This window comes from Nasonia vitripennis, chromosome 2 (assembly GCF_009193385.2).
Source record: "Nasonia vitripennis strain AsymCx chromosome 2, Nvit_psr_1.1, whole genome shotgun sequence".
Lineage (NCBI taxonomy): Eukaryota > Metazoa > Arthropoda > Insecta > Hymenoptera > Pteromalidae > Nasonia > Nasonia vitripennis.
This window is the reverse complement of record NC_045758.1, coordinates 17,342,622-17,367,454: the sequence shown is the minus strand read 5'-3', so window position 1 is coordinate 17,367,454 and position 24,833 is coordinate 17,342,622. Positions and strand designations below refer to the sequence as shown.

At 46.7% G+C, this 24,833-nt stretch overlaps 1 protein-coding gene across 5 annotated transcripts in view; it reads right to left on the bottom strand.

The window, feature by feature from the left end:
• LOC100115129 overlaps positions 1-24,833 on the bottom strand; it is a 213,927-nt gene that overhangs the window by 5,348 nt on the left and 183,746 nt on the right. For 3 of the 5 annotated variants that reach the window (XM_031923719.1, XM_031923722.2, XM_031923724.2), the window contains 14 exons: positions 21,296-21,401; positions 17,255-17,768; positions 16,556-16,884; positions 15,291-15,419; positions 14,178-14,538; positions 13,794-14,089; positions 13,341-13,712; positions 8,304-8,464; positions 8,032-8,214; positions 6,163-6,282; positions 5,476-5,610; positions 4,941-5,083; positions 4,305-4,572; positions 3,476-3,599 (listed from right to left, as the gene is read on the bottom strand). In XM_031923719.1, coding sequence (XP_031779579.1) covers positions 3,476-3,599; positions 4,305-4,572; positions 4,941-5,083; positions 5,476-5,610; positions 6,163-6,282; positions 8,032-8,214; positions 8,304-8,464; positions 13,341-13,712; positions 13,794-14,089; positions 14,178-14,538; positions 15,291-15,419; positions 16,556-16,884; positions 17,255-17,768; positions 21,296-21,401 — 3,241 coding nt within the window. The remainder of the gene's footprint in view (positions 1-3,475; positions 3,600-4,304; positions 4,573-4,940; positions 5,084-5,475; positions 5,611-6,162; positions 6,283-8,031; positions 8,215-8,303; positions 8,465-13,340; positions 13,713-13,793; positions 14,090-14,177; positions 14,539-15,290; positions 15,420-16,555; positions 16,885-17,254; positions 17,769-21,295; positions 21,402-24,833) is intronic. The other 2 variants (XM_031923721.1, XM_031923723.1) reach the window with 1 other exon arrangement.

Genomic DNA, 24,833 nt, shown 5'->3' with positions numbered 1-24,833 from the left:
TGGATAAAAAGTTTGAAAAATGCATTATGCACTGAGGGTCAATTTCAAAAAAATGCCTAACTCGAAGGCAGTAAAAGTCCTGTTTTTCTCCTCACAACCGGGGTACAAACTTTTTTCGTTTTCAGAGCCTAACTCGAGCCAGTGAATCGCGTGTGGGTCTAGAAAACTCCAGTAAAGAACGCGAAAAGAGAGCTAGAGGGATACTTTAAAGGGCAGGATCGCACACCGCAGAGAAATTAGGATCGCCCGCACCGTTATATGGCCGGGTAAATTCCTCCGTCTCGGTTATATACAGCATACCGGGACTCGCGCGAGTGGTTAGAGGGCGAAAGGAAGAAAGCGAGGGAGAGAGAGAGAGAGAGAGAGAGAGAGAGAGAGAGAGAGAGAGAGAGAGAGAGAGAGAGAGAGAGAGAGAGAGAGCGGTGGTTATAGTGCCGCCGCAGTTGCGCGTTATACGTGTACACTTTATGTATCCAGCGCATCAGCGGAGCGAGCACTGCGGGGCGCTTACTCGCTCGGGAAGTACGACTGTATGTTTATGTGGCTCGTATTCCGCGCTCAGAATTTTCGAACGTTAATGTATCTGTAAAGTCGTGCCTGCGCATTTACGTGCGACGCGCATTTGCTGCCTGCTGCTGTTACGTCGACGTGATCGGAAACAATAGTACAGGCTCTTGTTTTGAAAATCGCGGCAAAATATATACAAATAGAAAACAGAGCGTAAACGCGCGGCGAAATTTGGATTGCTTATGGCAGATTATGCTTGCGCAAAAGGGACGCTCGAAAAACGATCGCCCCGCAAGAAGCTGGCGCAGCTTGACTCTGCCGCGCGATATATACCAGTGCTTCTCTCTCTCTCTCTCTCTCTTTCTCTCTCTCTCTCTCTCTCTCTCTCTCTCTCTCGATCTCTCTCTCGGCCTCTTCATTTGCTCGTCTGTCTGGCTCAAACGGCGCTTTTTCTATTGCGCGAGCTCGCGGCGGCTTACTTTTCTTCCCCCTTCCTTTGTAACTCTGCAGTCGAAAGTTTACCGTCGCTACACTCGAGCACGTTGCAGCTCACATAAGGGGGCTTTGCTTCACTGTTGATTTTACACTTCATACAAGATCGGATACATTTTTCAGACTTTATTGGATTTGAGGAATGCTATTTTTGAAGAACAAGGCACCTTTATTCTCAGCGTGAATCAGAGTAATGAGTCAGATGACGAAGAACAATTAGCGCGGCAATGATGAAATTTTGATTTCCCTATTTGAATTTAGCTTCTACTATTACAATTCTGGGATTTAGAATAATTCATTCGTCAGTTGACGCAAATTCATCCATCTCACAAGCTATTCTCGAATGGAGAAATCAAAAATTATACTTTTCCTCAGAAATACTTTATCTCGAACATCGCATATTCAGCCCAAAGAGCTCTCCGCGTATATATAAGTATACGTAGTTGCTGCAGCTCCTTGGCGCGCACATAACGCAAAGCCGGCGGCGCGAGTGCTTAGCGGGCTAAAAGGGGCTACGAGCGAGAAGGGCAAACTTATGGTAGAGACTCTTGGAGAGCCACGCGCTTACGCCTAGAGTTTACGAGATCGTGCCCCGCTTCGCGAGGCTCGATGTGCGGGCATACATGGATGAAAATTCCGCATCGCGCTGCTCGAGTGCGAGCTGCTAGTTTTTGAATAATATATTTGCGACGATTCCGTTAGCAGTGATATATCGATTGCCTCGTTATTTCGAGAAAACCGATGTTTTGGTTCTTGGTATTCGGGGTATCCACGCTGCTTTTTATGGAAATCCATTAGATATTTCCTTGCTGTACGCAGAAAATAATACTAAACTTCGGATACAATAGCGCCGAGCGTATATTGTGTTCGCGCAGCTTGATTAATACATTTTTTAACACGCTGGACTCGTTCGATTTATCCTTATCTAACAGCGGAAGCTGACAAGAAGATAATCCCTTGCCGGAGAAAAAGGCTAGAGGAATATAATTAAAAGTAGCGTGGTAACCGATACGGCGACGGGAATAAATCGAATTATTATTGTCTCGCGCCTTTCTTGAGTAAGCGAAGAAACAGCTCATAAATCTTCCGACCGCTCTGCAGCAGTTCGTTACTCGCCATGGAACATTGGGTGTCGATGCGTTTGTCTTTCGTATCGCAGTCGGGATTACGCGCGACTGAAAGACAGGAACGGACGTAAATCTCCGTGGTTTACTTTGAGACAAGCAACTTTTTTCATTTTGCATTACGCTTTGATATTACGTTGACTAAGTTTTTTCATCGGACTTTTTTAATTCCCCAAGCGTACTTTTGAGATGGCTATAAAATATTCAGGAAAATTGGGTTAACTATTGGCCTATTTCGCGATAGGGTGACACAAGTACAACGTCTTCTTATTTCAAAGCATTATCGTGGTACGGAGTTATTAGAATTTCATGAAGTCGTTAATGATCAGTCCACTTTATAGTGCCGAGCATTAGCTTTCATTATTAATTTAGTTTTTAGAAACTTTCTGCTCTGGCTAATATCAAAGTACACGCTATTTTCTTAAGTTTGAAGTTTATGTGCTTAGCTATGTTCGCTGAAAATGATTACGTTGAACTTCCAACTCCCAGGATGAGCCGTAGTTTATGTTGACATAAAATATACATAAAACAACAGAGTAGATACTTAAAAAAGTAATACTGAACAAAAATTGAAAAAGTGCACGGCAAAAGATAATTTCGTAAATAATTGAATACCAGCGTTACGGAATGTACACGGAAAAGAGGTGAACAAAAAACAAAAAAAAAATAGCGCACTCGTTTCAGGGAGAAAAGAAAATACGGATGAGACTACAGCGAGACAGGAAATTTAGTGCACCCGTGTTTCTTATCAAAGGGGAAGCTTATCCTGCCAGCCGCAAAATAAACAGTCGTTTAAGGTGCGCCCTGGGTGCATTTTTCGAAAGTTCAGGTAGCTCGTTGCTCGCAGACTTATCTCGCGAAAAGTGACTTGTTCGTAATGCTTGTGCGCGCTTGCAAGAGGCCATGTTTGCACAAGCGCCCAGACGACGTAAGTAAATCAGTGAGCATCTATGCGCGCGTATGCACATACAGATTTTAATAAAGTTCACTGACGCGTAAAAATTGCAGCATCTGTTTATCGAGTGACTGGATTGTTTATATCGCATTTGCTTGACAACGGCTGTTCATAACGTTTGCCTCCTGTAAATCACGTATAAGTGCGAGTGTTTGCTCCACTAGATTTCGCGTGATAAGATTACTTTCTATATCACGGTACGAGTAATGTCAACACGGTGACTATAGTCGTAGAAACCTGAAAAGCAAAGGTGGAATCGCTTCTCATATCTGGAAATCCCGTAGCGAGCTTCTCGTTATACAAGTGGGCTTGCTCGTAGATATGACAAGAGCGAAAGGAATGGAAGAAGAGAAAGAGCGAGGAGGAATAAGAATGAGAAAAAGTGGAAGAAGCTTACCGTCCTTGCGCTGCCTCCTCCACGGCAGCGTGCCGTGGATGCTCTCGACGTCGGAGATATCGCTTCCCAGTAATTGCCTGAGTTCCGCGTCCGCCCGATCCTCCTTCGTTCTGAATTTGCCGACCTGAAACAAGAGATAGAAAAGTAGTCTCCTCTGTGCGGCGGCGTACTTTCGACGTGGAGCAGCAGCAGAAGCAGCAGCCGGGAGAGAGATCGAAAAGGACGTGGAGAAGGTGGAGGAGGCGGAGAGCTGAACGAGAAAAAAGAGAACAGCGAAGAAAAACAAGCGTTAGCGGGCTAGGACCGGAGCAAATTGGAATGTGTGTGCTTTTTTTGGCTTCCCCGGCTTCACCCTCATCCGAGTTCCGCGAGAGTTTCTCGCCGAGGAAATTAAACAAAAGTTTTTATAGTACTTGTATTCTTCTGACTGCGCTGAATTTACTCGGGCAAATTCTTTGAATCGGACACATTACCCGGAAATCTCTTTGAAATGTATGCTATGCATTGGTTCGTTGTTGCTCGAGTATATACGTTAAATAAGTGATTTTCAGCGTCCGAATAAATGCAATCGCCAGCGGTTTCGGAAAACTATCTCCCGTGCAAACAATTGTAAAAGTGCCGAAGGCTTTTTACTTTCAAATTTCGTTTACAATTCTGGATACTCCCATGCCCCCAAACAGTATACAGGGTTCTCCGTATACTCTCAGTGCATCCGAGGAACTCCTTTCGCAACAATCCAATTTGCCGGGGCTTCTCCCACTGTGGGGAAAAAAGGATCGAGTTCGAGCGCTATCGAGGAGTCAAAGCTGAGAACAGAGCCAGGCCTCACCTCTGTTATCATCTTTCCTCTGGTCTTATTTCTCTCGCGATGATTGGCCTTCTTCTCGAGCTGCTGTATAACACGTTCGCGCGTCGTCCTGTATTCCAGAGCGAATTCGGAAACGATGCGACAGAACTCGTTGGGCTTTGTATCCTGGACTCGATGGAGAGGGATACCCAGCCAGAGGATGAATTTGTGGAAGCGATTAATTATGCGCCGGTGTACGATGCTCAGGACGATTATTCGCTCGGCACAATCGGCCAAAAATTCCGACATTCTGAAAATCAAACAATGAAACAAAGTTTTAAATTACTGAAATGAGTATAAAATACAGGTTTAAGGGGTAAAAATAGTCAAAGTTACGGCGCTACTTTGATAATTAATAAACGACTTTATCATTAACGTTCGATACATTAGCAAGAAGAGCTTGAAAGAAGCCATGTTAGAGGATTAATGGAGTCTGGGATTCCTGGCTTAAATCCAAGTTTTGCTCGAACTTCCGAAAATCAAAAAACGCGCAAAATGAAAAAGCCGAGCAGGGCGCGTTCGTAAATCGATTAAATACGAGCGTCTTCAGGCGCTGAATTATCGGAAATCTCTATTATATATTATCTTCCTTTCTCGCTCTCTCGGTTCGATACTCACTTGACCTTCATCATCGTCGAGCCGTCATGCTTCGTAATCAGCTTCAAATGATCCCAGGACGCCTTGCACTCGCTCTCGAGCTTGCCTATGTTCGATGCCAACTCGTCGAAGTCGATCTTCGATGCCCTAGTCACAGCCCCGATCTACAAATCAGAAAAGTTGGCGGATAATAAAACATATCTGCAGCTCGAGAATTCACCGGCGGTACGATTTTTTTCCCCGATCACGATTTTGTTTTTACGAGAATGATAAGTTTTTACTTTGATCAGAAAGTTGGATTACAGAGAGCTCGATGATGTTTTTCAGTTTAAAACTTTAAATTGCGTCAGAAGTTTGTGCAAATTTTTTTTTACTGATAGTCAAAGTTCTATGCGGAAAATATAAAAGCTTTCAGGAGTTCGTTCCGGATAGATGCTGCGCGTTTCAAAACGATTTTAATCAAATTTCTATACGTTTTATATGTTACGTTTTCAAAAATGTATATATTATATTATGAAGTGACGTGCAAGTAAACAAAGTATCTAAATTGAAATACCTCTGAATATAAATCCGTGGAATCGGGAAATTTCTCCATAACCATGTGACAGAGATGGTGGAGCAGCGAGTGCTTGTGCACGGTGTCCTTTACTTCGGGCACCTTAGCCAGGTATTCCAACTGAAATCCCTTTACCTGTAGAGGAAGAAGTAAATTAGTAAATTTTTAACGACCCAACTCAAGCGAACGAACAAAACTGACAGCAAAAATATTCTTTATAGAGGAGTATAAAAATCCCATTCAAGACTAAGCGTCTCTTCACACGAAACAAAGATGCATCGATTTCAAGGATCCAATTTAAAAGCTTTGAACTGCAACAGCGACGAAATCGGAGTGTCCATTATTCTGAGTCCTTCTCCTGGACTTCAAAGCTGCCTCCAGCAGTCGGCTAGGACCCGCGGCCTTAGAGAATGAGGGGAAAAAAGCAAGCAGAGAGGCTGGTTCTTTAAATCTCAAAGGGAAGGCGGGCTCTTCGATCTCGCATCCACATTCATCACTTGTACCGCTCAATATTGGCCTCTTCTTCTGCAGCGAGTGGCCGCGAGAGCCGAGGGGTGAAGTCGCGCGGCCGAATTAATCGATACAAAGCCGGTTAGAGCCGTAGAGAGACGCGTTCAGAGAGGAATAAGAGAAAAAGCCGGAGGAGAGGATTAAGCGGATGTCATTTGGCTGGCTTTCAATACCCACCTCATTTCCGTTGAGGAATATCCCGATCGAGAGGAGCGTGCTCAGAATGCCGCGGAAGGTCTTATTCACTCGCAAGGTCTCCATTCCCTGCTTCAGATCCATCAAAGGATCCGCAATTTCCTGAAAGTCACAAATGTCGTCGGTTCTTTCAGTGTGCTCAGCTGTAGCGTTTTGCTAGTTATATATGTGTATATGCGTTGCAGTGTGTTCGCGTCTATACAAAGTTCGGGTTGGACGTGCGTCATGTGTGTGTGTGTGTCGGGCTCTTTTCTCCTTACTATGCATTTTTCTGACCCCGTTTCTCACGTTTCAAACTCCCTCGCGTGCATGTGCAGGTGTAGGTGTACACGTACAGGGGCGTCGACCGCGCGTGTATCGTCGCGTCGTCGACGTCTCTCTTGTTTTGCTATTGCTACGCCTTGTCCTTTGACTTTCGCTGCGTGTTTTCTCGTTTCTCGTCCTTGTTCTATGCATCGACAATGAAGAAGTTTCCGCGCTCTGCGCTCTCCGGCGGATTTTTTGCGTTTCTCGACGGTCGTTTTATTTTATGAGTTCGCCAAGTTTTGCCGCTCGTCTTTGTCGATGCTCTCCCACTTTCGCCGCGGATAACGAATGAAGTTTTACCGCCGTATATTGCTTTCCACCCGCTCTTTGTGGAACGCGATGCGCTCTTCGGACAACACGCATATACGCCGCGTCGTTTTCTCGAAATTGAAATGCTTTACGCAATTTTATTTACGGCGCGTGCACATCTGAAGTAAACATGATTTATTGGCACTTTCTTCACCTACGGCGACAAAAAAAAGGTTTGAGGTAAAAAACAATTTTAAGAACGGTGGTTTCATATTGGCCATTGACTTTTTAATGCAGATGCGCGTACAGTATATATTGTTGCTTCAAACCGAGCGAATCCTTTCACGTATCTACGCCGAATCTGACCGGAGCACGAACTTTACTACTTATGCTCTCGCATGATACATCGCTGTTTTCTTCTCGGAGAGCACAACAATATTTTTCCGTTTGCTGCATAATAACTCTATCTTGATACTAATATTTCCATTACAAAAAAAAAATTGTGTTTACGACACAAATATTCAACGACCTTTACGAAATGAGCCAGACGATCGATTCATTTTCGTTCCTTGGAATCCCTCCGAGGCTACACCTATGCGCGTCTTGAAAACACGCAACGTTCCATCTCTCGGGAAGACCCCACGTCACATTGCATTGCCAACTCATTCTATACGCGCGACACTTCCTCTTCCAGTTCCGCGGTACAGTTTCCTTTGCCTCATTGGCCCTTGAGTGCGCGGGACGATGTTTCGGCAACTCGGGAAATTGATTCGCGATTACACGTCGGGCTCGCGAGTATACGTGCGCGGAAATCCAAACGCGCGCGCCACCTATTAACACACACGGTTTACGCCAAGACTCACTTCCGACGGCTGCGAAGACTCAAAGGCGGAGCTAAGTGTCGTCTGGATTTTAACATTGTTCTCAGAGCGGAATTTCGCGAGGAATTAAGAGCTATATGACGACGCACGACGCCATGGAAGATGTACAAATGTTGTCTTTAGATTATATTCCTGCGAGGAAATTCTTGTTCGGTAGAATGTAAAGTGCTCATACCGAGATCCGATATCAATGTCAATTTTTCCCTCGTTTAAGTTGAAATTTTTCAAATAAAACTTTCCAATGAACTCTTATGATCAATTGTACGTTGTAAATATAGAAGAAATAGCAGCCTTCGATGAGTGGAGATTGTAGAAAATGAGAAAAGAGCAGAGTCATGAGTAGCTTAAGACCTTGGTCGTAAAGTCGCTTGTATAAAGCTGTGCGGTTTGGCTCGCCACCGGTAGCTATACTTACCTTTTCCGAATTTTCAAAGTCAAGCTTGAAAGCCCAGAGTTTCAATCTGGCTGGAAGCTCGGAAATCGATGCCAAAGTTAGGAGAAACTGCTCGGCTGATCCCAAAGGAAGATCGGGATTGGCGGCCTGCGCCTCTTGTATCCTGGATCTTTCCTCCTCGGTTGGTAACATTGTCAACAATTTCTGTGGGGAATTCCGAAAGTTACGATAGTCAACTCATTGCACGCGTATACCAAAAGGCTTTGAAAATAAAAAGCAAAGTATGAAATTACCTCGATGCCTTCTCGGTTCATAATGGTAGCGTCCATTTTCAAGATGGCCGTTTTGATGGACCTCGGAGGCGGCAATTTCGTCATACCGATATTGATGGCGTTCGAACGCTTGTGATCGAGCACGATAATTTCCTTGTTTTTGTTCATTTCTTGCTGCTTCTGCAGGTGTAATAAAAAAAAAACAGCGAGCGTTAATGACGATTAAAAAAGTTACAAGCACTGCTGTATATTTTGGTAAAAATTATAATATATACTATGTACAGATATACAATCACAGTTTTTATGCACTTTCGCATAAATATAGTAGACATATATAACAAGATTTTTATATTTACAACGTTTAGAACAATAATAATCACGGACATGGACAACAATGCAGGACATAAGGCGCGCTGGCTGTTAGTGCACATGAGAAGCACAATGCATTTGTCAAAATCCATACATGCACGCGGATCTCCAACGGAACAATGTAAGTACATTACATTTTTATTACATACATGTAAGCGTGGACGTGTTTAATGAAAGCTGACATATGACTGCGCGAAATATTATCGAGAATTGTGAAAGCCGCGTGATGCACATTTACAAGCAATCCCTTACAGCTCTCGTAAAAGTAAAAACACGGCAATGTGATATGAGATGATGAAGAAAATTTCATTGCAGCATTTTTATCGTTGCATTAATGCAACCCCGGAGCTTTTAATATCACACTGCATGAAAGAAATTCTGATGGCGATAATTTATAATTATATAGCACTCACATAATATATAATTATACATTTAATAAAGTAATTAATCTCGCTGAAGCTGCGTAATTCCATATCGTAAAGTGTGATCATTTCAAAACTTGTTAAGCCAGCCATTAGCCAGGAAGTATAAATCAAGGATCTGATTACGGAACAATGGCCTGCTTAAATCATGCATCATCGATGCGGTGATATATATTCAAGCATTTTTCTGGTAATCTATCGATATTTCGCCAAAAGCCACAATAGCGCTTTTAACGCGTATACAATGTGTTATAAAGTCTGAGCCATAAGCGATTGCAATAAGATGTGCGCTGCGCCGGTTATATAAGAAAGGCGAAGAAGTTAAAGTGAAAAAGTTAAGTGAAACTCACCTCCTGTAAATATTTATCCGGCATGCCAATTTTCGTTCGAGATTTGCGTGCGAGCACCAACGATATAATTTGCAAAGAATACAAGAAACAGATTAGTCGGTTTTTGCGGCAAACCATCACCACCACCCAACCACCGTCTCGTAAAATTATTATCATTATTATATCAAACAATTTTTATCAATCAATAAATCATCGTTGTGACGTTCGATGTCTCTGTGAGTAGTGTAACACACGAGTCCATTATGTATACAGTATTCAATTCCACCGCTATCAGTGTAAGCTAGTGTGTATTATCTGCGCGTGGAATCCTATGTCGTTAATCCGCTCGATACAGCGGGGCAGCTCAATTATTTAAAACGAATAATTAATCAGCGTCAGCGCGACACGAGTAAATGGATGAAAAATAAACGCTCCGAGAATAAATGTCAGTGTCGGTCACATCGCTGTGCAGTCCTGATTGACGGGAGCGTATGGTCATTATTATACGATTTTTATGATTATTCAGTGCTCACAGCTACTACTGCTTGTTTCTGTCAGGACCTATTAAGCACACGAGCCATGAGACTCGTTAAATTTGAAGATCTGCATTGTTTAATCACTCGCGGAATGGATGCTGCTTTGATTACCCGGGACTTGCTCGAATATCAAATAAAAACCCGGTAACTCTTGACTTCGTGAACTAGCCAACGAACCCATCAATCCCGCGAAAGTGCAGGAGAGACTCGCGGTATAATTTAAGGGCAACCCGGTAAACCGCGAAATCCCCCCGCTTTGGTTTAATTCCGATGATCCGTCGTGAGAGCTTTCGCTCACGGCCGGAAAAAGAGAGAGTGAGCAGTAGGGGCGATAAATCGGTAAATCGCATTAATAACGCAAGTGTAGTGCACGAGGCGGAAAGAAAGCCGGAGAAATATATGGACTCGCGCGGATGGAAAGCAACGAGTCACAGTACACATGAAGAGGAAGCTGCGCCAAATGCGACTGGTGCTCGAGCGGATAACGCTAGTATAGGCACGGTGCACTGAGAAGAAAAATCGATTGCGCGTTATACTTTTGCCGATCGCTTTTGGAGAATAGATCGTTGCACATCAAAGACATTTTCTCAATTTACTCCAGATTATTCTGTGCGCAGGAAAAAATTCCGATTCACTCGCCAAGGTCATCCAGGCTCGAACAAAGAAAAGAGAGAGGATCCGAACTTTCTCACGAACTCTCGGAGAGACACGTATCTGTACATACAGCTTCGAAAAATCACTTTCAATTGCGCGCTCACTCGCGAGCGCGAGCGCGAATCGAAAGGGCAAATCTCCCGCGGCAATTACGCGGTTTAATTCGACGCGCTCCGTTTGCCCTGCGCTCGAGATAATGCCGCAGCCTCGCGCTGCAAGAAAGGAAGCGCAGAGTTAGTTCGCAGGACGAATGGCTCCGCCTACTTCGCACGCTCGCGTACAAGCTCCTCGTCGTTGCAGCACAGTGGCTCGTCTCCTTAATCCGATGCTCTTCGCGAAGTAACGAGATATTGTGCGCGCGAGAGGGGATGATAGCGATAATTCTCGCGCAGCCCGGTTTTCCCCCTTTTTTTTAATAATAAGGCCGGATCACGCGATCTACAAACCTTCAGCTCGCGGGATGTAACGCGATGCTTTTGATAAGAATAAAGCTCTCGAGGAATTAGGAGGACGTCGCTTGTTACGTGCTGATGCCGTGTAACTTCTCTATCGCGCGAGTGTCTCGAGTCGTTGCGCGGCCATTAAGCAGATTTGCTGAACGACTTTCAAGCGTTGCTGAACCGCCGTATCGATCGTACCCTTGGATATATTTTGCAGCTGTTAGGCAATGTCTAGCACGACGACGCGATGGAATCGAGGAACTTTGGACACCTTATCGAGCTCCGAAATAGACGAAAATAATCGTATAATTGACTGAATGGTACACCATTACTCGGTCGTATGTTCTGGGACGACTGCGAGACAAATAGAAATGCAATTTTATACGGGGGAGAAAGTCGCGGGTGCAGCCCAAGGGATTGGAAAAAGGGCAAGGACGAGCGAGAGATAAGGCGAGCGCGCGGGGTGAATCCCGGATTAAGCTCGTAATGTCGAGTGATACTGCGACAGAGGGAAAGAACTTCAATTACTCTCCTTCCTCTCCTCTGCAGTTTGTGAAGGCAACGTTTTTTCGTTGATTTGCAATTGAGGCTTTCGGAGAAGGCGATTTACTATTCATGCGCGAGCTGTGAGCACTTTTCTTTATTAATAAGATATCGAAATATCACCGACGCGTATAACAATTGTTCCATGTGTAGGTATGAAAAAACTTAAACTTAAAATCTTAAACTGCAATAGTCCGATCGAGGAAAAAGTTGGTGATCCCAGCTAAGTCGATTCTATTGAAATTACATTTTTCTGGCCTAATCTTCTGTAATGGACAGATTGCCATACAACGACGTGCAGCTAAGGCCGATAACCCGCAGAAGACACAACGGGATCAGAATATCGCGATGATTCTATATAATACGGGATGATGCTTTATCGAAAACGCATCGCTTCGGTACAGCTACAAGTCGAGCGGACGAGCGATATTGCGCAAAAATATATAGCGCCTGGAGAGCTGCTGATATTACGTGATATCGATGTCATGTTGCGCCCCTAGTTTTCTCCCAAGAAGAAGCGAGAAGCCGCTGGCCATTGTGTCTACATTGTGCCGAAGAAAGCTTATACACGGTTTGATGAATTTCTCACCGCTGTTTTCTCTCGCCCGGCTCTCGCTAGGCTTTTGTTGCATCCACTCTCTCGAGAGCTTCCATAATAGGACGAGCTTCTATTCAGTCGACCACTGATCAAACTTTGCCGATGTGACATTGCCAGCATTATTTATTTTAGGATAAGTTTTTCCGATGAAAAAGCGCAATAATTGGCAGCTTCGCAGAGTTTCGTATCCAAATGCTAATTCGTGAAAACATGTCCGAGAAGAAGTTCTGAAAACAGGCGACGAGATTCATAAAAAATCGAATTGCGGAAGAAGATAACGCGGTCTTCGATTTACGGGATAAATCCTTTCCAGAAATTTCCGAATGAACCCGCATCGGATTTATATAATCAAAAGCGCCCGATAATCGGGAGTTATGCCCTGAGAGAAGCCGGTATAACGAGCTTGCGCTAGTTGACCGCAGCGGGTAAGCCGATATCGGGGCTTCTTTTCAGCTGCAACGAACGCCAACAGCGAGAGATCCTATTTAAGCTGGTTGCAACTGCGTTTCCCGATGAATTTAATGAATGAATCGTAAATCGCGAAGCTTGTTGTATAACCACGCATAATCTAGTTTACAAATAAACCTGCCTTTTTTATTCGCGATGTTTCGTTCATACAGTAACGTCAGTCGCAGTATTATTATACTTGCAATGATGTTGGACTCGTGTGTGATTAATGTGTGGCGAATTATACAGGTGGATTGTTAGAATGTACCAACGTTTGTATATTATGTACGCTATTAATAGATGGCCAACAGCGCGCAGATATTTAGTGTATTAAGCAAAAGTTTGTCAGTTATTTACGTATAAAGTATGTGAGTGAATCATTGGATTATACCCACGTGTTTGAAGGTGTGATAATTATTACTTTTTGGTGACTTTTACTTTCGACAAATCAACACAGACATATGTGGAAACAGTTAAGAGATTCACCAATGTAAGATGGATATCTTGATCAACGTATTATACAGTTCGCAGGTAATCGACAATTTTTAAAGCATATTGCGAGACATTCATCTGATCCCAGAGTTAAGAATTATGTACAATGAGAAGTAAAAGAAGTTTTTGAAAATGGCCGCTTCATACATTATCTCGAACGAGACATTGTCGACGATCGATCGATGCGATATGTATCTTGGAATTATCCCCGTGACAAAGTAAAGCTCACCTTGGTGATGAGATCCTTGGCTCGACTCTCGAAGAGGTGCTCGAGTTTCTGGGTATCGACGGGTATGGGCGACAGCTCGTCCCAGATCATCTTGTTTTTGTCGAGCCTCGACAAGATGATTGGGTCGTCCCGCACCTCCTTCCAGAAAAGCTTGACCGTCTTCTTGCTCTTCTTGTTGTTCATCATGGACGGCTGCTGCTGTGGAGGTGGCACTGGACTCTTTGGCGGATCTGTAGGCGAGGACCTCAGTGTCATCAGCGCCGTCGACTTGAGGTTCACGCCGAACAGGGGTGGCGGCACTGTAGGCAGAGGAGGCGGTGCTCGGAAACTCGGTGGCGGCGGTGGTGGCGCTCGCGCGCCCACTGCTGAACCTGGTCGGATGGAAATTACAGTTAGCAAGAATTTTATTGTTTGGGGATTTTGAGTCGACGGTCGAATGAATTCGTTCTCACCGGGCGAAGCAGCCATGGGCGGTGGAGGAGGAGGCACACCGTTGGAAATGTTGACAGGGCCGAGGACATCGATCTCATCGTCCGAGTTGAGATCGGTAAAGTCCAGGTCGCAGAGATTCAGCGGCCTCTTGAGCTTGTTGACCAGTTCCTCCCAGTGAAGCTCGTTCTCCGACTTCTTGACTTCAGTCAGTTTTGGCAAGTTGTCGTTCGTCGGCGACTTGAGAACGTCGGCCTTCGACTTCGACTTGGCCAGACCCTCCTTTGCTTTTGAGATCAAACCGCTTACGTCTCCTATTCTACAATCGCCAGAGCCCCAAACGATTAGCATGTCGTACATAAGAGTAAATAAATGGATAATAATACGAAATGAGAGATGACTCTGACCTGGAGACTTTCTCCTCAACGGGACTGTTGGGAATGAGATTCTGGGCGGTGAGCTTCTGGGTGAGATCCTTGACGGTGCCCTCGCGTTTGAGCTGCAGCACAACTCGCCGGTCCTCGTCCTCGTCGGCCGTGTGGTTGCCCTCGTCGCACTCGACGCCCTCGTCCGGGCTTTTGCCGTACCAGGGCGTCTGCTGCTGCAGCTGCTTCTTCTCCTCGGTGTCGAGCTTGTTCGCCGCGTTCATCAGAGGTGTCAGGTCCTTTCGGCTGTTGCCTCGCGCCAATTTGTTCGAGTCGCCGACGCCGTTCGTGCGCGGCTCGTAGCCCGACGTCCCGTTCGTGTAGCAAATTCCGTTGAACGGACCTGTTGACAGACGATAAATAAATAAGTGTTCAGACTTTATTCCGTACGGCAGCTGTGTTTTCACAGCGAACTCGAGGAAACGAGCAGTTCTCGAATGCTTGTTTACCCTGAATATTTCTCATCCTCGCGAAAAGAAAGCAACATCTCGAGATAGAAAGGATAAGATTCCCGGCGGTCGAAAGTCGCACCGCTAAAACGCGCCGCGCACGCAAGTTTATACGCTTATTCGCAAGCATCAGCAGCAGAGCGCGGAGAGCAAAGAAAAAGCGAAAATAAACGTCTTAGCGCGCCGCGCCGTCGCCGTTACTTTATTCGATAAAAGCAAGTTTATCCGCGCTCGCACGCGGGGCGCCGATGAAAAAAGACACACACTCAGCGTCAACAAAAGCCCAACCCCCGCAGCAGCTAGAGAAGGTTAGCCGACGGAGCAAAAAAGACTCGGCTCTCGAGGAAAGCAGCTCTCCCTCTCTCTCTCTCTCTCTCTCTCTCTCTCTCTCTCTCTCTCTCTCTCTCTCTCTCTCTGCAGCGGAATAACCCCTGAATTTTTCCCAGGCGCGCAATCGAAGCCGTCGACTGTAAATATAGTCCACACACGGAACTACGCTCCAGCTTTCAGTTTTCGATTTGGGAGAGAGCGAGAGCTCCCTCTTCGCAGCGTCTCGGGAGTATTGCTGAAATACACGAGGAGCAGTAGTGTGTGCATCAGGAAAGCGGTTTCCCGTAAAGCCTCGCGTAATCGCTGCGATACTCACTGTCTTCGTCGGGGTGTCCGATGGAGGCCCTCATGTTGGCCGTCGCCTCCTGCTGCTCCCTGATGAAGCTCCGCTGTCTCTCGGCGCGCTCGCGGCGACGCCTCAAGGCCGGCGTCACTCCCACGTCCACTGCAACAGATACAAGACAAAGTTTTATGTATAGCATACACTCTGTCGTGCTACTCGCTTTTCGCTGCTGCTACTTGTTCTGCGTTATTAATTATTTTCGGTCCCCGCGCAAGAGGAGAAGTCGCATGTTTAATAAATCGACTGACGACGCCTTGTTTCGTTTATATACTTTATTTGTTTTTCCTTGCGATAAACACACGAGAAAGTTTGGACTCATAAACTGCATTTATTGTAATTTTATATGACATGAAATTTTGTATATGTAAAATAATTAACGATCAAGTTACGAACGGTAAACCTCCCCCAAACTTCTATCGTAACAACTCGCAACGACAGCCCGCGAGATCAGCCCGAGAAAGCCGTTAAATCAGCGTTACAACTCTCTTAAATAACTCATTAGCCATCAAGCGTCATTACAGCAACGTCTCGACGCATATAAACGTAGGTTACGTTCTATCGCTGCAAGGAAACGAACTACACTGCGCGAGCAAAAAAAAGCGGCGCTCCAGCCTCGAGCGTCAATCAGCTGATGGTTTCGAGTTACGCGAGGTTCCCCCGCGAGCCGACCTTGGGGGTTAATTTGCGCCGAGCAGTCGACCTGGTACTGGCGATGAAGTTCAGATTCATCAAGAGTTGCGCCTGCAATGGTTGCTTTTAATGACAAATTTACGAGCGGCCGCAGCGATGGAAATGCGCGCGAAAAAGGGGCTGATTGGACGCGCAGTTGCGCACGACCTTGCGGCGAGAGAAGGATCGAGGAAGAGCCCATCAGAGATATCCGATTGTAATGAAACGGTTCTTCTCTTCTTTCCTTTTTTTTATTTGTATTACACGCGAAAAGAATTACACTCTTTTCAGGGAAATCTGATGCACTTTCCTCGATCTTTGCAGTAGCCCGACGTGGTCTCGTAAGTGAGAAACTTTGGAAAAAATGAAAATAAGTTCTGATGAAGCATGTTGGTTTTCTTTCGGAACGTTAATTACCCGGAGGATCAATCAAAGTTTGCGAGTAGAAATCGTTTTTAATAAATGCGCGAGTTGAGATTCCCAGCCTTTCTCCGAGAAAACGTTAAATTTAATAAGAAGACTGTAGAAAGAAAAATCAATAAAATTGAGATAGCCGACGACAAACTTACGCGCTCCTTTGTTCTCCTTGTAGCTGCCGTTCATCTGAACCTCGCCTAGGCCCTGCGAGCTCTGCGAGCTGCTCGACTCGTCGTCCTCGTCGTTGGAGATGGCCGCGGATGAATTGAGGATGCAGTTCTGGCTGTCGAGGCCGCCGCCGTTGCTCAGGCCTTTGTTCAGCGTGTTCAGGCCGATCGTCGTGTTGTGATTGTTCAGCCGGGGACTGGAGCATAGCCGGGAGTTCAGAGCCATCGAGAGGGGCGACGTTCCGGTCGAGTGTCGCCGCGACTTGCGACGTTCGTGCGAGTCCACCAGAGATTTGCGGTTGCGTAGCGTTTTTCTAAAGGGTTATTGGTCTTGTTTAGTGATTGAATTACTGCGATTTGCTATAGCTATGAAAGTTACTACTAAAAATGAACTTTTAATATGATAATTGCGTTTTCCAAACTTAAATCTTAAACTATAATGTAGATCGAATATAAAATTTGACGATGAATTTCTTGCGAATGCACTCCAATATTAAGTTTGGTAAGAAATTAGTTTTTAAATCCTTAATGTTTAAATTAGAGATATTTCGAGAGCATAATTTTTCTAACTAATTCTGCAGTCGATTCGAATAGGTATGCGCGCGTCTATTGGAACCATTCGGTTTCAGTCTAACGAGCGCGACACGCCTCAGTGTACACGGAACAGCCCGATCATAAACTGACCTGATGTTGTCGTCGAGCTGTCTAATCGGCGAGTCCCGGTCGTTGCCGTCCTCGTGGTGCAGTACCGCCTCGTAAATCTGGAACTGCCTGAGCAGATCCAGATCGGTGCCCTGCTTGCTCATGTATCTCTGGATGATGCCCTCGATGCCCTGCTCCTCGAGGCAGTCCACCTGATCGTAGTAGGTGTCCTGGTCGGGGATGCCGTTGAGACACTTGTTGACGAGCGTCGTCGCGTAGATGAGCAGCTCCGTGTCCGCGGCGTCGTAGTCCTTCAGCAGCTTCATCACGTTCGTCCAGGGTATCATGCCGCGCGACGTGTCCACCGAGCGGATGGCTCGCACCAGCAGCAGACTGTTGGTCTCCACGTACTCGACAAACACGAGCAGCAGCTTCAGCGCCGTCTTGACCACCAGCCGGAAACGACTGGCTATCAAGGTGTACAGCCACTGCACGGTCTGGCCGTGCTCCATCACGCCGTTCATCCCATCCACGTAGAGCATCACCTGACCGAGGGCTGTGAAAATTCGACAAAAGCGGATCATGTAAGTAGCTATAGGTTTCGATCATTTCGTTACAGCTGATACCCTCGTCGTCGCCACCGCCGCCGCCGCCGAGGAGGCAAATCGACGACAAACATCGGAAACTTCGCCTAACAAAGTTACCCCCGAAGTTTGCGCAAGTACACAAGTGAAAGATCCTAATGAAATTAGGCAAGGCTGTCATAATTTGTCTCGTGTTTCGAAAGTTTCGCAGGGCTTATTTGATTAGCGGTAACTGTTGCAGTCCCTCTCTCTCACGCTCACTCGACGTGTCTGAAGCACTCTTCTCCCCGGGTGCGGTGTTCGCGGGAAGCGCAAAAAAGGAACAGACGAAAGTTTCGTGAATCCGCGTTAACTTTTTAACTAGTTGGGCAATCCGCAATCAAGGTGAATTTGTCGGAATGACAACTTACGCGCGGCTCTCGCGCTCTGTTTGCCCCTCGCACGAGAAATTTCAGCTCTCGTGATTTAATATAAAAATCACGTCGACGCAATTTACTGATCACCCGTCGCGCAGCCCCGTTACGAGATACTTTATCGGACATTATCTCGCAGTGAGCGACAAATCTCGCGACGATATAATCGCGCACGCGAGACAGAGAGAGAGAGAGAGAGAGAGAGAGAGAGAGAGAGAGAGAGAGAGACGCTCTTCCATTTTCCGAGCAACGAACCGGTATTTATTGCACAAAGCGAGCAATAAAGCTGCGCGTTTGCCTTGATACAACAAGCTCTCGAGCGCATCGATACCCTCCTCTCCTCGGAAGCGTACCCTCAAACTCGCGTCTCGTAATTCTTGGAGGTTGAACCGCGGCTTCTCGCAAGCGACGTTTCGAATAAACACCGACGACAATATAGCGCGCGACAGCTTCCTCGTGCTCAGCGTCAGCGTCTCCCCGAGAAAAATGTCGATCGACTGGAAATATCTGGTTAATCGCTCGGATAGCTTGGTCTTAATTCCCCGACGAGGCGCACAGACGCCGATAGCGACACTCTCGTTTCATTTTTTTATTTCAGCGAGAGAGCGGGGGGGGGGGTGAAAAACGAGTCAGACGCAGGGAAGTCACATAACGCGCGAAAGTAAGTAATTACAGAATCTCGAGATGAGAAGCAATCGGACGCGAGAGGTCGTGAGCTTCTTTTCTCCTCTGCCTCTTTCGCTCTCCAGCTCTCTGCCTGCCAATTCGATTCTATCGACGAGCTCAGCTATTTGAATTCAGATTTCATTTTTCACGAGCCACCGAGGGATGGAGAGCGAGTGAGAGACAGAGAGATGGAGCTGATCGTATTCCGAGGTTGCGCCGAGCACTCTCCCATCGGGGATGAGAGCTTTGTAAGCTGCGGACCGATATCTACAGGGGATTCGCGTTCCTTCATTGGGATTATGCACCTCTGGCAGTTTTATTCTATTGCGAGCGCTCGCTTTCCGAGGGCGGAGATTGGATTTTAAGTAAAGAATTGGACTTCCTGTGTGCGACCCTCATAATTGTGAGAGACTCGTCGAGTCATCGGAAACGCAGTCGATGAAAATCCTTTCGAATCATACGCCCTATATGATTCAGCGGCCCACGGCGCACTATTGGAACGATTGTCGCACGATCGGCGCCGTCGGCTTCGAGAGCGAGTATCGGTATAGGCGCGCGTAGTACGTAATGCACGTTTACGCGGCCCTAATTAGATTTTACGCAGCACGTAACTTATGGCTTACGTAATGATAACGGCGGAGCGAGAGGTTAACCAACGCTTGTGTGTGCCCCGGTTCTATATTTTCGACGCAACGAACCGACGATTATTATCGAGACCAGCAGACGCACAAAGACCAAAGAATCATCCACTTCGATTGAGGGGGGCGATGAAATGATTGAAAAAAAAGCACGATGATAATATTGGTATGGCACGGAAAAAGCAAATGTTTTCGGATGAAGGAAGAGCCTCTGAATCGAATTGGCATTTATGCGAGCGCTGCGTTTGATGGAAGCGTTTGTCGTTCGATTATGCCCGGCGGTGGACGCGCATAATCACGCCATCATTTAATACGAGCTTTACTGCACGTTTAGCGAGTGAATGAGCCGTTTGCTGCGCTATTGCGTGCGCCACTATTAGAGGTTTCGAAATTAATGGCGGACAGTTACACATTGAAATATTATTATGTACACAATTAATAATTTCCTACGGGGCGGCAATCCTGCGTGTATCCAAATTTGGCTAATACATATTTTGCGTGAATCGTTTGCAATAAACGTGTATGTTGCGAAACTACACGAATTGGCAATAGCATTCACAACACATTTTCAGAAATCACTAAGTATAACAAAACATTATAATTACACAAATATACATTGTAAACGCTTGCCATATTTTTGCATTGAAGGAGCAAAACCTTGAGTGAAAAATCGCGGAACATCTTCGAAGCGTGTGTTCTCCAGAATTCATATTTAGAGCCAGACGCGCGCGGCTTACGCCTTCATTAGTCCGCCGAATGTGCAGCGCGCGTGACGCGATAACGAGGATACGCGAACACACTCGGGCGATTATCGATAAGATAGCGTGCGATATTTCCGACCATTAACGAGGATCAGCGCACGACCTCTCCGTCGTACCCACCTCCACGTCCGTCGCTCGCAAGATGACTTTATCGTCGTTTTATCTGCGCGCGCGGGGCGCAGATTTTATTGACTGATTTAGAGAGGGAGAAGCGCCGTCGGGGTGGTCAATATGCACAAGGTACATTTTATTAAATAAACTTTATTAAATAAACTCAACGGTCGCGGAACACGGGGATTCGAAAAATCACGCTATTCCCGAGCGCACTTAGAGCAACGAGAAGCCTTTCACGCTTGGCGCAGCAAGCCGAATCGGAAACGATCACGTGTCTCCGCTGGTACATAATATTGGAGCCGCAGCGACGGCTGCTCGTCCTTGATTCCCGCGACTCCTCGAGAGTTGCGCGGCAGCATCCTTATCACGCGGAAATTCTCGCGCTTCTACCTGCCAATTTGGCGCCGTTTCGAAGTAATTCGCGCGGCCCGTCATATCCACGTATGCATGGCCGCGCGCGGCGAACGTGCAATTACATTTAGCATGCAAACGATCGGTAAAATCGAGCTGGTGAAGGAGTTTGCGCTCGATGATTTTTCGAAAAATTTAATATATTTTACGCGATGTTCGTTACGCCGTAAAAAAAACGCGGCAGCAGCTTTACAGACGAGCGGGGTGGAAAAACGCGAAAATGCCGACGCTAATGTTACGAGGAGGCGGTCGAGGGAGGATCGCCGCTCGATCGAAAGAGAGGCGGCGCTCCGCTGGCAACCCTACGGGTGATTCCATCCTATCGATAAATCGCTCGTACACAGCACACCGAGGTTATACGAACGCGCGGCGATACAAAAGTGCGCGGCCTGTGTACGCGTATAGGCGCAGGCATGTGTGGCAAGAGAGTGAGAGAGGGAGAGAGAAGAGAAGAGAAAGGAGGGAAGAAAAGCCGACGATTTATATGTATACTCACCGCGAAGTATGTAATTTTGGTAATTCTGGTCGGCCTCGCTGCCGACCTTGATGAGACAGGCTAGTCCGTCATTCTGCACGAACTCATGCACCAGGTCCTTGTCCTCCTGAAACGAGATAATTCCGCATGCGCGGCGGCGATTGGTTAGTACTCGTGCGCACGACGATGCATCCTATCGACGTCGAGTTCCTTTTACTCGACGTACGTATGTGTGTGCCCTGTGCGAGTGTGTATCGCAGGTGATGCTGCGGACAACTTACATACGTGCGTTTCTTTTTCTTTTCAAGAGAAAGAAAGTTTTGTTTACTGTGAAGCGTGAGTTTCCGATTTTTACACAAAGGTATATTTTCGTTTCGTCCTTTGCGCGCTTAATCGCAGTGAAATCGACGGATGTGCGACGCGCGTCTGACTAGTACCCGAACGATCTACTTGATCGCATCGCGCCGCGTCACCTCCGCATATTTTTCCCGCGTATTAGTAGTACACACAAAGGTCAATTCCGGAGCAAATCAACGCCGTTCGCGCTTCCGTACAAAAAGCCCCGCGCTCATCCATCAGTTCTCTCCAGCACGCGAGCTCTTATCATAATAACTCCCTCCTCACTCGCTCGCTCTCTCCCGACACTAAATCACCATCATCTCTCCCGCAGAACTAAAACTCCCATCCTACCATTATACTCCATTATTAATTAGCGCCCGTGGAATTCATATCGTACGGAGCAGCGAATAGTTCGGCGCATCCGAAAACTTGCGGCAATTGGAGACTCCCTGCAATGCAATCAATTTGCTGCCACAACTGCTCATCCTGATCTAGATTAACGATCGTATCATTGTATGCGTATCTATACGAGTATCGAGCTTAGTATCCTTCAAGTACAGTACTATCTTCCGTAGTATTGCGATTAGACCGGAGCGATGAGCGATTAGAACGTTACCGCATGAGGATCGCGCTTAGCATAATGTTTTCCTTTGGGTTCTGACGTACAGTTGATAAAGTTTAATTGCGAGCAAAGATCTTCTTGTAGAATTTACAATCCGTAGAAAAAGGCGTTTCGGAGTCAGGAAAAATCTGCCATCGAAACTTTTCGAGCGCTTAAGTCTTGCCGCGCGTCACTGAAGCGCCAAAGGCGCTTATAAACTTGGAGCCCCTGCAGGTACCTCTCGAAAATCCCTGGCGCGCTCACACACTCGCATGGCACACATAAGACATCGCATAGCGAGAACAAGCACTCGTCTCGAGGCTCTTCTCCTCGTTGCGACGCCGTGTACGCGCACACTCGAGTTCTCGCGCGCAGCACAAATGGAATTAGTTGCGAGACGACGCACTCACACACGCGTCGCGGGAAAGTCGCGAGCGCATAATGGAAAATCCGCCAAGTTTGATTGAATCTCCCGCTCCGGATGTGCGCGCGCGCGAAATTAGCCTCGGGGATCAAGACGCGGAATTGAACGTGAATATGCGGACGAATGAGGAGGAGGGGGAGGAGGAGGGTATGAGGACACTCGCGGGAGCGGTCAACGACGCGGCAGCGGAAGCGAGCGCGGCTAAGGTATGCGAGATAGCGAGCCGGCGATAAGGGCCGAGAGCCCGTCGAGCGCGCTGTAGGAGAGATAAGAAATACGGCGTACGGGGCATGCGAACGCATTGTAATGGGCGTTTTAGGCGCTGCCTACTTTGTCTTAGGAATTAAGCGCGTGAGTTGGCATTTTTTTATACGCGATGAACCTTGCTCCGATGTACGTATCCTGGCGCGTTGGTAATTGCTTTTATTATCCACTTTTCATAACTCTCGCATCGGATTAACATGTCGTGATCTTCCGAAAGCAGCGCTGGAAAACGCCAGAAACGCGCAAAAACAGCTCGACACTGTCGCGAGCCATAAGCTCATCGCTAGGAGAAAAAAAGGACGCGAGCGGAGTCGCTACCGTCCTTGAACCAATTTCTCACGGCAGAGGCGACGATAAGCGAGTCACGTCGTCGCGACTAGCCGAACGCCCGAAATAAACGAGGAGAGAGGGCGCACAACGCTTGGCAGCGCTCCTAACGGTTTCTTTGTTTTTTCGCGTAAGCGCGCCGCTGATTCCCTCTTGGCTCGCTGCGCTACTGGAGCAAGTGCTGTACTGCTGGTAAACGGCTGATGCTGTTTTTCCTTTGCTCCGAGCGGCGCTCGGATACGTGGCCCGAAGTTCTGCCAAGGAATCGCTTTGTTTCTCTTGCAGCTTTATTGAATCGCTGTTACATGGTTGCGCGACGCGTTAGGACAGAGTGTTAAACGTACACGCGTATTCGAGATAAAAAGCGCGTGAGAGTTGAAGATTTTGCTCGAGCCGTTTTGATGAAAATAAGCGTAGCACTGCGCGAAGATAGCTCGTCATTCATAACAGCATTTTCATTTTCGCAGCGAAAAACAAAACACGACATTGCGCATCCGGAGACTGAGATTTTTAACTGTACCCGGATACGTGTCTCAGAGCTGCCGAGGCTTTTGTTCATAGTTTTGATCGCGATGCGTCGAGAGCAACTCTTATTACTTCGCGAACTCTCTCGGCGGCTTGTTAATTCTTCCGCCGCACGTACGTCATACTCAATCATCGTAATAAAGGAAAAGACATCAACGTGCGCTGCTCGTCGCTTACTCTTGCGGTCTTCGCGTGTCACATTTTTTCCTCCTGCCCTGTCTCGTTTCAGTCCTTCGTAATTTAATCACCCGTTTGGTTAAATATTACAACGTCGTTAACATTTTACGAGGGTGCATTTTCGTTCCGGTGAATAAAAAGCTGTCTTTGAATGGATTATAAAAAAAGGAACTGTGCGCGTCATTCAATCGGTCAAACTTGTTTCTTTCAAATGAGATCTCGCGGCAGCGATACTGGAATCGCCGCCTCTTTCCATAAAACTCGTCTTTCCAACGAGAAAAAAAGACAGCGACGAAACTAGGCCACGCCGTATACGTGTCATTATAAAAATCTCCCCGGCCGCTCGAGCACGACTGTAAACTCCAAATCCCGGTCTCATTTCCTTCGCTCCGCGTCGTGTCTCGTTGTCATCACGTCGACAAAGCGATATCGCGATAAAGATACAGCGCAATAAAAGTGCAGTCAGCGGGAGAGAAGAGCATTCGCGTCGCGGAAAAGGAAGGAAAATTGGCGCAAGTTGCGGCATTATATAGCGCGCTCGGAGCCGCCTTCTTGCAAATATTTACTCTCGACTGCGCAAATACAAGAGAAATGAGGAAAGAAATGAGCGCCCCTCGCAGTTCGCGAAGGAGCGCACGGTGAAAGAAAAAAGAAGAAAGCTGCCGCGTGGAGAGGAGCGATAGGAGGAGATGATGAATAATAAAAGACGCCGGGCAGAAATATACTCCTGTGGCGATTTTAATTTTTTCTTATCGGAACATTCGGCTTACTCTTGTTATACGCCCACGCGCGCTTCGGAAATTCACAAAAGATCGCAAACTCAGCGCAATCTCGAAGTGGCTCGCCGCCGAGAGATTCAAAAGAATATAGCAGAGAAATTTGTAAAAACTCATCGCAGGAAA